Consider the following 13,225-nt stretch of genomic DNA (forward strand, 5'->3'; position numbering starts at 1 on the left):
AATAACTGTTAATTCTTAACAGTTATAAACAATTTTGTAAACCCTGGAAAACATAGGAAGGAAAACAAGTGTTATTTGGTCTTGCCAAAATAAACAAATGAACTTTAAGGGCATATGATAATTTTTAAAATTTTTATTGCTTTTATTTTAGAACTTTAGATTTTTTTGATTTGGATTTAGATATACAGCACTGAAACAGGCCCTTCGGCCCACCGAGTCTGTGCCGACCATTAACCACCCATTTATACTAATCCTACACAAATCCCATATTTCTACCACATCCTCACCCGTCCTTATATTCCCCTACCACCTACCTATACTAGGGGCAATTTATAATGGCCAATTTACCTATCAACCTGCAAGTCTTTTGGCTGTGGGAGGAAACCGGAGCACCCGGAGGAAACCCACGCAGACACAGGGAGAACTTGCAAACTCCACACAGGCAGTTGTTTCTCTTGTTGGGAAGCAGCAGCTGTTGCCAAAGTCTGGTAACGGGACTCTGTCATTCCAAGATCCGTGCATCCCAAATGGAAGTCCCAGTGTTCTGTAGAGTCAATAGTTTCTAGAATTATATCATTAGTTTCCAAGTCGAAAATGAAAATGGGGAGACAGGCAGAGTTAGTGTGAAATGAGCTAAATCAAGCATATTAATTAAAATGTCAGATTAAAAATAGAAAATCACCCTTAAGTAGCCTGCTCTTCTCAGATCCTAGAGTTTCCTGCTCTTGCACCAGTGGGTCGATGTTTGAATTTCCATTTTTGATAGATAAAAGTCACAAAATTGCTTCATGAAGATCGCAGGTGAATGGCTTTGTTTCAGTGACAGGTTAGTACAGTGATGGGACAGCCCATCAAGCTATGAATCTTCATATGATCAACATTTGCACTTTCAGCAACAAGCTTTATCCTCCAGCAGCACATATTGGAAATGTCAATATTCCCATGATTTTCAGACCTTTTGGTTTCATGTCCAAATTTCTCACATACACTACTGGTAGGAGAGGCTTCACATCAGAAGGATGAATCTATAAAATTATTGTTTTGTGTCTACAATAAGAACATTACTTGGCATTTTATATAAAATATATATTGATATGAACAAGATATTTGATAGAATTCAACACAAACTGGAGAATCCACTGCGTCATAAATGAATACAAATAAAAAGCAAACTGACTGTCAAATGATGAAATCATCTACCAAGTAAACATGTCACTCTTCACTGAGCTAGCAAAGTGTTTTAGCACTATTAAAGATAATTCATTGTGGATATTTGTTTCTTCTCGTGTGAATAGACTTTCTAAATATTGATTGCACAAAATATATTTCTGCTCACACAGTTACTTGTAATTTAAACCGGGAAAAGTGGGATCTTACTCTCAGATTATCAACAAGCACAAAGCAGAAACCAAAAAGCACAGGCAGATGGCATTTATGCTTTGTAGCTTTTAACTACTGTAGCTCAGACATTCAAATGAATCTGTATGCTAACCCTTTTCCTGCACAATAATTGCTTTATTTATTCATTTTGTAATGAGATCATATCAGTTTATTTTGTTGCATTAGTTCAACAAATTCATAGCAGGAAACAGACAGCAACTGTGTTTTAATAATACATTGACAGCCATACTGTGCTGCTTTTCAGCCACACATCTGTTACCTGATGTGGATCGCTTCTGGTATTGTCTGCAACGTGTATTTATTTGGTGGGATGAGGGGAGAGTAAGAGATTTTGTGCCTTTGCTAGAAGTAGTCTAGGATGCAGATGTTTAAAACAGAATCACATTATTCTATGTTTAAATACCATAAGAGCTAAAGTAAAGGTCACAGGAAAAACTGACTTGCTCACTCTAATTAATTGCCTTGGAATGTGACCTTGACATTTATACAACATGCACAAGTTCTCAATTGTTCTGAAATTCTGCACGTATAAGGGGCACTATTGAAGAGTATTTACTTAAGGTATGTTGTTGAAGCAGTATGTTATAAGCATGCGCCATTGCTATGCCACCAAACTGGCCACTGAAAATTCTCACTATAGCAGATGCTATACCCATTGCAGCATCAAGTTTTGAGCTGGACTCTTTAATTTTGATAAAAGCAAACACAACATTGTGTTATCCATCACTTTATTTTCTACACTGCCGTGTTCAAGCATGCCAACAATGTTCCTTTAAATAGAGTGTAGATTTTGTAAAGCCTTCCTCGGTAAATATTAATGGAAAGTCTCCTGAAGCAACAACATGCTGTGTGAGATGAAGATGATAACACTAACTGTGAAGGACAAATTAATTCACAAATCGCACGGTTGATACACCTCTCAAGCAAAGCTACACAAACAATGACAAACAGCTGCCGGTTTGTTTCAATAAAAACTTCGAGGTTTGGACAAAATTATTTCTGGCAATTAACTAACAGTTTGTAATTTGACTGTGATAGTAAACATACAAAATATTTGCTTTTTTAAAAACTTAGAATCAAAAAAAACAAATCAACACTGAAGCAAACCCTGACTACCTCAAGCCTGCAATATTTAATGTTTCACTGACCTTGCAGCTTAGTCACAGCTTTAAAGCTCCATTCAATCCAGTTCTATTTGCCTTGGTACTGATGCCCAAACCTCCCACCCTACATCTGTCAATCACGTGATACACCGTTTACCCTCTATAACCTCAATTCATGATTCTAAAATGCAATTTTTGATCTAAAATGTCTAAAACCTCAAAGCTTCACTGTCCCACAAGGATGAGCCTTTGAGTCACAATGCTTTGCTACAGCTTAACTTTAAATTCTACAAAATTAAATTTAAAAAGGCCGAAGACATCAGCTTTGAAATGCCAGTATCTGTGCACACCTACAAGCTACATATGGGCTGAATTTTATAAACCCCCCCGATGTCGGGGCCTTTGGCGGGGGCTGGGGGGAGGCCGGGAAAATTCTTCTGGGAGAGGCCCGCCGTGGGCCTCGATGCCAAGAAGGTCCCACCCCATTTTACTGGTGACGGCCAGACCTTGGGGCACCCCCCACCCCCCGCAAACCCCTGCCACTGGCAGCGGAGCTTTCATTTAAATATTTAAATAAAGGTAAAACAATGCATAAACACTTACCTTGTCCCGACAGCTGTCCAATGCCGATATTCCAGCTGGTGGCTGGAACTCCCATGCCTTCGGATCTCCATTTGGAGATCTGAGGTGTGACACTGGTGGGGAAAGGGGAGGAGTGAATTTTTCAGGGTGGGGATGGGTGGAGCAGCAAAAACGAATGCAATTGGTTAAGGGAATGGCGAGAAGGAGTAGAAGGTTAAAGGAAAGAAAGTTCAGGGGGAAAGGTCATGTTCAAAAACTTACTTCCTTTGGGGGGATAGGACAAATAATAAACGGATTATTCTTTGGGGTGGGAGTGGGAGAGGGGATTGGAAATGTTAATAAAATTTTATTTCAATCTTTTGATAGACCCATCCCTTTAAACATTTAAATGGCCCTGAAGGGCTTGAAGCCTTTTAAAAATGGCACCAATGCCTGTGCAGTGGCGCCGAATGCTGTTGCCGGGGTTGGTGCGCCAGCCCCACCCACGTCATTGGGGGTGGGTGGTCCGCCCCCTCCATACTAATGAGCCGCCATGCGAAATATCACGGCGGTTCCGCAGTGTACATCTCGCGTGTGTGCCGCGCACTTTTTGTAGCTCACTGCCAAGATTTTTGCTTGAATTCGTTATAAAAATTTGCAAGCATGCAAGCATTCACTTTTAAGGTAAGACAGAATTATGACAGTACTATAAATAGCTGGGAAAAATTAATAGCAGAAGCTTTGAATCTATCAGGCAGCTGTCAATGAGTAAAATGCACATCTGAGGTTTTGTTGGAGATACTCATAAAACATTTATAATAGTTCTAGACCCACATATGTTCGCTATGCATTTTATTGCATTTATCATTTTAAAACACTGCATGCTTCATACCTTTCTCCATAAATTTATATTACCTAATTTTCCCCCCATTTACCTTAACCCAATATGGCCATTTGTACATGATATAGCTCAGCTACTGTAAGAGGGAAGAATTAGACTACTGAATTTCACAAAGCCTGGCAGAAATACTGCTCCATGCTGATCCAGACAGTGTCCTTCTTGCCGGGAAAAAAATTAGTTTTATCAACCAGTCTGACACTGACTGTGTTAAAACTCCCTGCATGCATGAGTGGTGGGTTAAAGTGTCGATTAGCAGCAGGGCTACAGCCTACAATTACTGTGGTGCCAAAGAGGTATCCATGCTAAACTGCTCTTTTCTCCTGTTTGATACTCTGGGCAGCTCAAACATTTCATAAAAAGCATGAATTATCACTAATTTCCCACTCCAACTGTGAATTAAAGCAAGGTTATTTCAAACAAACTATACTGTTGCTATTGCTGACATTAAGTTGGAGCCAAGAGCACAAATGCCCACCTGAAATACTTCACTAGGAGATGCCATTACTCATAAAATAATAAACTCATAGTAATTCAAGGAGAGAGATTGGGAAATTTATATCTAGCACTTCCACTATGATTGTCATTTGAAACATGGAATTTTTTTTAAAGATCAGAGGACTGGCAAGTGCTTGATTTCAATTTAATTTGCTGTCTTTTAGAAATTTTTCTTTGGTACAAAGTCTTGGATAATTTGATGTGCTGCCACCTTTATAGTTGACAATATCATTTCCTCTCCAAATAACCAAGTACACACTTGAAAATTTGGTCTCAGGAAGAGACAAAAGAAAATAAGAAATAGAAGCAGCAGTAGACTATATGGCCCCTCAATATGCCTTTCAATATGATCATGGTAGATCTTCTGCCTCAACCCCACTTTCCTGCCCGTTTCCCATATCCCTTGTTTCCCTGAGAGACCAAAGATCTTTCTCAGCTGTAAATATACTCAACGCTGCAGCATCCACAACCCTCTAAGTAGAGAATTCCAAAGATTCACAACTCTATGAGTGAAGAAGTTTCTCTTCATCTCAGTCCTAAATGATTGACGCCTTATCTTGAGACTGTGGCCCCTGTGCTCTAGATTCCTCAGCCAGGGGAAACAACATCTCAGTGTCCACCCTGTCCAGCTCCTTCAGAATCCTGAATGTTTCAATGAGATCACCTCTCATTCTTCTAAACTCCAGAGCAAATAGTCCCAATTTAGTCAGCCTCTCATCATAGGACAGCCCTCTCATTCCAGGAACTAATCTATTGAACCTTCGCTGTACCACCTCTAATGCAAATATATCCTTCCTCAAATATGAAGACCCAAACTGCACACAGTACTTCAGGTGTGGTCTCACCAAAGCCCTGTACAATTGTAGCAAGCCTTCCTGATTCTTGTACTCCAATCCCCTTGCATTAAAGACCAACATTCCATTTGCCTTCCTAATTGTTTGCTGTACCTACATGTTAACTTTCTGCGGTGCTTGTATGAGTACACCCAAGTCTCTCTGAACATCAACATGTAGAAGTTTCACGCCTTTTAACAAATATTCTGCTTTTCTGTTCTTACTACCAAAGTGAATATCCTCACACTTCCCGCATTATATTCTATCTGCCCATTCACTTAACCTGTCTATATCTCTTTGCAGCCTCACAGCTTATATTCCCACTTAGCTTTCTATTGTCAGCAAACTTAGATACATTATTCTCAGTCTCTTTGTCTAAGTCATTGCTATTGATTGTAAATAGCTGAGGACCCAGCACTGATCCTTGCAGCACTAGTTACAGCCTGCCAACTTGAAAATATCCCTACTCTCTGCTTCCTGTTCGTTAACCAATCCTTTATCCATGCTCTAATATATTACCCCCAAATCGATACGCCATTTGTGTGGCACCTTATAAAATGCCTTTTGGAAATCAAAGTATACTACATCTACTGGTTCCCCTTTATCTACTCTCCTAGTTACATCCTCAAAAACTCAAATAAATTTGTCAAATACAATTTCCCTTTCGTAAAACTATTTTGACTTTGACTGATCATACTATGATTTTCCAAGTGCATTTAAAACTTCTTTAATAATAGATTCCAGGATTTTCCTGACATTCTGGTAGATTCAGGCCATCATTACTGTGCTATTTAATTTTAAAACTACAAAACTAAGCTTTCCATATAAAGCATTAAATAATCCAGCTAAGTGGTAAGAGTGAATTTGGCTTGGGAATTTGGATATCTGCATCATTCAATGTCCAAAGCATTAATAACTAATTCTTGATCACTTGTAATGCCAGATGTAGCAAACACTTGTAACAGAATTAGCATATTAGCACAATACACCTGGCTTGGATCATGATGGCCATCCTATAGATTGGTGCTTGTTGCATAAATTTATCAGGTATTCATTTTTTGCTTTGTGCCAATGAATAAGTCTTCAAACTTAATATTAAAACAAACAAGAGTTACAAAAAATCATTTGAAAAGCTCATTTGTATCATCTTTGCAAGTTACTCATGATATTGAAATTTGGGTCCTAAATTCTTTGGCTAACCTAATATGCAATACAGAAGCCGGAATTTTACATTGGGCTGGAGGCCTCGCCCACTGGCCAAAAAAGTCGGTGGCGAGCCCACCTCTGCCGGGCCTGGGAGCCACGCAATGATTTTACGTGGCCCAGGTCCTGAATTGGCCTTGGGCGAGACTTCCACCCTTCTGAGGCAGGAAGTCCCGCCTCCAAGAGCTGCCAGCCAATCAGCAGGCTGATAGCTCTCAGTCCCAGCAGCGCCACAGGGAGTGGTGGTCATTGCTGGGACTGCAGCCAGGGAGAGGAGCGAGAGAGATGTCGGCCTGGGATGACGGTAAATGTGTGGGGCCTCGCCGGGGACAAACAGTTGGGGGGTAGGAGAATGGAGTGTAATGAGGGTGACTTGTGCCATGGTGGGGGGTCCTCCATGGGGCACAGGGTGCCCGATCAGCAGGAGCCTCCCCAGCCCGCAAGAAAGCCGCCAGGTTTTACTGAGTGGTCTCCTGAGGTCTTGAGCCGCCCACCCACCACTGGTAATATACCAGCAGCGGCGGGAGAAGGTCCTTAAGTGGCCGTTAATTGGCCACTTAAGGGCCTTAAATGGCCTGGTGCGGGGCGGGAAGGCAACGGGAACGACATTCACCGCCTCCCACTCAACTTTATGCACCCACTCCCCCGCCTCCAGTCCGTTCCCATGGGAGGCGTAAACTTCCGGCCAGAGTGCACCAAATGATGCTAAAAAGCTGAAAGTATCTGTAATTATTTTTCACTCCAGAAGGTGGCACTCACTACTGAGGACAATGCAATGTTGTGTAATATTCCTTCGACTGCAGCCATTAATATATATTCCATGCCAGTGCTAGACACTCTGCAACATATCATTGGTAGTATACAACAATGCAGAGCGATCTAGAGTTTATCTGCTGTGAAAAATATATATTCTGAGCTACAATATAACAAAAAAAGAAACCAGCAAGCTAGAATGATTAAATAACAAACATTTGAATTAAACTTCCACAGCAAGTGAAAAGGAAGTTCATACCTGGATATTAAACAACAGTCATGAATGATAACTGGTTCTACAAATATTTCATTATCTTCATCCGTCACCATTATTTTCCCAACATGGCGCCATTGGATTTGTGTTGTTTTATCCACATATGTTGCAGTGCACAGAAAAGGCAAACGATCACCATCGAATACTATTTGTCGGCGAGATGGAATCATCTGAAACAAAGGAAGCTCCAGAGGACCATCTGAAAATTAACAATTGTAAATAAACACATTGACAAACTTTTTCATAAGAACAAAATAGGTTTCAGATAAACAATATCAGCACAAAAAATATTAATTTCTGTCGAAATCATTGTATACTTCCTTATATTAATGTTTCTTCATAATATTCATAGGAATTATTTCACAATTGTTAGTCCTAAACTAAGTTACAGTATGTTAAGTATGTCATTTCCTAATTCCAATTGGATTGAGTTTTTCTATGCATACTTATCATATTTCCTGTGCTGCTATCTCCCAATCACAAAACCTTTTGATCATTGCTTAAGCAACAGCGCCTTATATCATATACATTTTCTCATCAGATACGCTAAAAATTCTTGTTTAATCTCATCAATTACTGTTTTGCTCTGTAAAATTTATTATTGCATGGGATGTTAGATGTTGCTGGCGAGGGCAGCATTTATTCCTCATTCCTAATTGCCCTTGAGAAGTGGGTGGTGAGCTGCCTTCGTGAACCGCTGCAGTCCTTGGGATGTAGGTCCCCCACAGTGCTGCTAGAGAGGGTGTTCCAGGATTTTGACCCAGCAGTGATGAAGGAACGGCGATATAGTTCCAAGTCAGGATGCTGTGTTACTTGGAAGGAACTTGCAGGTGGTGGTGTTCCCATGCACCTGCTGCCCTTCTTCTTCTAAGTGGGAGAGGTCGCGGATTTGGAAGGTGCTGCCGAAGTAACCTTGGAGAGTTGCAGCAGTGCATCTTGTAGATGGTAAACACTGCTGCCACTGTGCACTGGTGCTGAATGGAGTGAATGTTTAAGTTTGTAGATGGGGTGCCAATCAATCGGGCTGCTTTGTCCTGGATGATATTGAACTTCTTGAGTATTGTTGAAGTTGCACACATCCAGGCAAGTGGAGAGTATTCCATCACACTCCTGACTTGTGCCTTGTAGATCGTGGAAAGGTTTTGGGGAGTCAGGAGGTGAGTTACTCGTCACAGAATTCCCAGCCCCCGTCCTGTTCTTATAGCAACAGTATTTATGTGGTGGGTGCAGTTCAGTTTCTGGTCAATGGTGACTCCCAGGATGCTGATGGTGGGGAATTTGATGATAGTAATGCCATTGAATGTCAAAGGGAGATGATTAGACTCTTTCTTGCTGGAGATGGCCATTGCCTGGCACATGTGTGGCGTGAATGTAACTTGCCACTAATCAGCCCAAGCCTGAAGGTTGCCCAGGTCTTGCTGCATTCGGACACAGACTACTTCATTATTTGAGGAATTGCGAATTGAACTGAACACTGTGCAGTCATGACTTCTGACCTTATGATGAAGGGAAGGTCATTGATGAAGCAACTGAAGATGGTTAGGCCTACGACACTACTCTGAGGAACTCATGCAGCCATGTCCTGAAATGGGATGACTGGCTTCCAACAGCCACAAACTTCTTTCTCTGTGCAAGGTATGCTGTCAGCCTGTGCAGAGTTTCCACTTGATTCCCATTGACTTCAACTTTATTAGGGCTCCTTGGTGCCACACTCAGTCAAGGGCAGTCACTCTCACCTCACCTCTGAAATTCAGCTCTTTTGTCCATGTTTGGACCAAAGCTATACTGAAGTCTGGAGCAGAATAGTCCTGGCAGAACCCAAACTGAGCATAGATGAGCAGGATTTTTCTGAGTAAGTGTCTTTTAATGGCACTGTTGACGACAATTTCCATCTCTTGGATGATGATTGTGAGCAGGTAATGAGGTGATAACTGGCTAGATCGAATGTCCTGCTTTCGGAGATAGGAAGTACCAGGGCAATTTTTCACTTTGTCAGGTAGATGCCAGTGTTACATCTGTACTGGAACAGCTTGGCTGGAGGTACAGCTAGTATTGGAGCCTAAGTCTTTAGCACTACAGCCAAGATGTTGTCAGCGCCCATAGTCTTTGCTGTTTGCAGTATACTCAGCCATTTCTTGATATCATCTGAAATGAATCGATTTGGCTGAAGACTGGCATCTGTAAAGGTGGGGACCTTAGCAACAGACAAAAAAGGATTATCCACCTAGCACTTTTGCTGAAGATGGTTGCGAATGCTTCAGCCTTGTCATGTGCACTCATGTGCTGAGCTCCCAGTCGTTGAGATTGGGGATGTTCATGCAGCCTCCTCCTCCTGCTAGTTATTTAATTGTCCACCACTAGTCACAACTGGATGTGGCAGGACTGCAGAGCTTTGATCTGATCTGTTGGTTGCAAGATCGCTTAGCTTTGTCTATTGCATGCTGCTTCCACTATTTACTGTGCATGTAGTCCTGTGTTGTAGCTTCACCAGGTTGGCACTTCATTTTTAGGTATGTGAAACTGGGCCTGTAGCAGGTGGTGAGAGAATTAACAAGAGGGGGAAAATCTACTAGAACTTGTCCACACCAATCTACCTATCACATGTGCCACTGTCCACAACATTATAGGTAGGAGAGGTGGACAGATGCACCTGTGACAGGTAGATTGGTGTGGACAAAGTCTGGTAGTTTTTTCCCTCGTGTTGGTTCCCTCACCACCTGCCGCAGGCCCAGTTTCACATCTGCGTCCTTAAGCGCACGGCCAGTTTGGTCAGTAATCAGACTACCAAATCACTCCTGGTGACGGGCAATGAAGTCTCCCTTCCAGAGTACATTGTGCTCCCCTCAGTGCTTCTTCCAAGTGGTGTTCTAGTAGCCTACCAGCATTGCTAGGTGCTCAGGGTAAAACAGCCCCTGATATCATTGTACATGTCTCTTCAAAATTTGCAAGCACCAGCACAATTACACATACAACCTGGTGGATGCAGTTAGAGTGTTTTAGGAAGTATTTTTTGCAAAATTAAAGCCCATGGGATTAAAGGGATGGTGGCAGCATGTGGATACAAAGCTAAGGGCAGAAAGCAGACAGTAGTGGTGAATGGTAGTTTTTGCAGACGAGAGGGAAGTATACAGTGGTGCTCCCAGGGGTCGGTGTTAGGACCATTGCTCTTTTTGATATATATTTAAAACCAGGACCTAGAGATATATATATATATATATATATAGTATATTTTTGCATGCTACGAAACTCAGAAATGTAATAAATAATGAGGAGGATAATAACAGACGTCAGGAGGACTCAGGAAAGATGGTGAAATGGGTGGACATATAGCAGATGCTATTTAATGCAGAGGAGTGTGAAGTGATACATTTTGGTAGAAAGAATGAGGAGAGGCAATATAAAATAAAGGGTACAATTTTAAACCAGGAGCAGACAGACCATGGGGTGTATGTACATGAATCTTTGAAGGTGGCAGGACAAGTTGAGAAGGCTGTTAAAAAAGCAAATGGGATTTTTCACAGAGAGAGTTGTCGTGATCTGGAATGTATTGCCTGAAAAGATGGAGAGAGCTGATTCAACAGTAACATTCAAAAGATAATGGAATAAATACCCGAAGGGAAAACAAAAACTACAGGGCTATGGGGCAAGGGCAGGGGAGTCAGATTAATTGGATAATCTACCAAAGAGTCAGCTAAGGCATGATATACCAAATGGCCTCCTACTGTTCTGTGTCATTTGATGATTCTATGAAGTTGCATTGAATCAGTCAGGGTGCAAAGGTCAGAAGCAGCATACAGTGATACCAGAGGATGAGCAGCAATATGTTGCCTGAGCCACATGGTGCCTTCAGCTATCTCCTGGACCATGGAGAATCCTTTGAGCTAAAATCATTTCCGTGTTCTTTCATTCTATGGTTGCGTGCACAGGGAATAGTGAGAAAAACTGATGAAGTTGTTTGTCCTGCTGAAGAAAACATCAGTGACATGCCTGATGCATTTGTGCGTTGACTGTTACAGATTGTGGAAGTCTGGAAGGAGCCAGATGCATAGACACTGATGACATTAGTCACCATCCCTACTATTCACAGTTCCTGGAGTTGAGGTTTTTCAAAGGTTAGTTCACAGCAGATAGCACAGCTTCATCATTGCCTCCCAGGTGAACCTCTGCATGGCAACAGAACCTCCAAATGGGTTTGGACCTGCATGCAGAAGTCAATGGATGAGAATGAATGTGGAATGAATGCGCCTCCAGTGCACACAAACCTCCTTGATTTCCCTATGTCCAGCCTTTTCATATGCCTCAAAAAGAGAAGAGGATCTATACATTTTGTCAAGGTTGGCAGCAGCACTCTCAATTGTAGCAAGCAACCTTTAACAGAATACTTTATGGTCTTTAAAGACCATGTTATATGAGCAGGCTATTGTGCATATCTGGCACTGAGAAGGGAATATTGCCAGAGACTTCACTTGCACAAAATTGTATACATTAATGAAGTTCGCACACATTCTGAGGAGGATATTCTGTATGAGATTACTATCCTCCAGCAGGAAATTCCACAGGAAAAGGCACAATGTACTACTGCCTTCGGGAGAAGCTATAATATTGCAACGAGTCATTTCCTAGCTCTTGCCTGCCGAATTGCACTGATTAAAAAATCTAAGCCGAAAATTATTTACAGCACAGCTGAAGATAAACTTACGTACCAACCGAAACCTGTCAACATACTGCAAGCTGTAGAATACTCTGCGATCAACAGACCCTCTTGTCATGCAGCCAGTAACTGCTTCATTACAATAACACATTTGCAAAATGTTTTTTTTAATCTGTACTTTGCTGTTTCCAGGCATGATACTTTAGACTAGTACAATTGTATTTTGTCACAGTACAGCCGGATGCATGGTTTCAAATTACCAATGTGCACATGTGAATTACATGCAATCAACTTTTCAGCATTGTAGTTTAGATTTCTTCATGTTAAATTTTCTGACACTTTCAATTATTATTTCAGCAATAATAACATTACTTGGAAAAGGCTTTTGCAAGCATGGCCTCTATAAAAAGATAGTGAGACACACAAAGGCCAGACTTTTACCAAAAAGTCAGGAGTGAGCCCGCCTCCACTGGGCCTGGAAGCCATGCTATGATTTTATATGGCCCAGGCCCTTAATTGGCCTCAGGCGGGACTTCCACCCCTCTGAGGCAAGAGGTCCCGCCTCCAAGAGCTGCAGGCCAATCAGCGGGCCAGCAGCTCTTCAGTCTCAGCAGTGTCACCAGGAGCGGTGGCCACTGCTGGGACGGCAGCCAACCAGAAGAGCAAGAGGGATGCTGGCCTTGGAATGAAGGTAAGTGTGTGTGGCCTCACCGGGGACAATCTGCCAGGCCCCACTGAGGCAAGGGGTGGGGTGGTCAGTTGTGGGGTGGAATGTAGTGCAGTGGGGGTGGCTTGTGCCGCAGAGGGATGTTGTATGATTGCCTTTAAGAGTGATGTTCCTTTTAGATCTTAGTATGCTAATGAGCCAAGTACCAGGATGTAGTCATGTGACTCGAAACCAGAGTCACTCTGTAACTGTAACACGCAGAGTAAGGTGCTGTAAATAATTAGCTCTGTACTGTATATACTTGTTAGCTGTTAATAAATCTGTTCGAGATCTTCAACAAACTGGACTCCACGCCTCTCATTTATGTTGCATCAGACAACAAA

At 41.9% G+C, this 13,225-nt stretch overlaps 1 protein-coding gene across 6 annotated transcripts in view; it reads right to left on the reverse strand.

Annotated features, from left to right (window-relative positions):
• LOC137380600 (adhesion G protein-coupled receptor A3) overlaps positions 1 to 13,225 on the reverse strand; it is a 582,693-nt gene that overhangs the window by 290,620 nt on the left and 278,848 nt on the right. For all 6 annotated transcript variants that reach the window (XM_068052667.1, XM_068052666.1, XM_068052668.1 and 3 more), the window contains one exon: positions 7,510 to 7,723. In XM_068052667.1, coding sequence (XP_067908768.1) covers positions 7,510 to 7,723 — 214 coding nt within the window. The remainder of the gene's footprint in view (positions 1 to 7,509; positions 7,724 to 13,225) is intronic.

This window comes from Heterodontus francisci, chromosome 20 (genome assembly GCF_036365525.1).
Source record: "Heterodontus francisci isolate sHetFra1 chromosome 20, sHetFra1.hap1, whole genome shotgun sequence".
Taxonomy (NCBI): Eukaryota; Metazoa; Chordata; class Chondrichthyes; order Heterodontiformes; family Heterodontidae; genus Heterodontus; species Heterodontus francisci.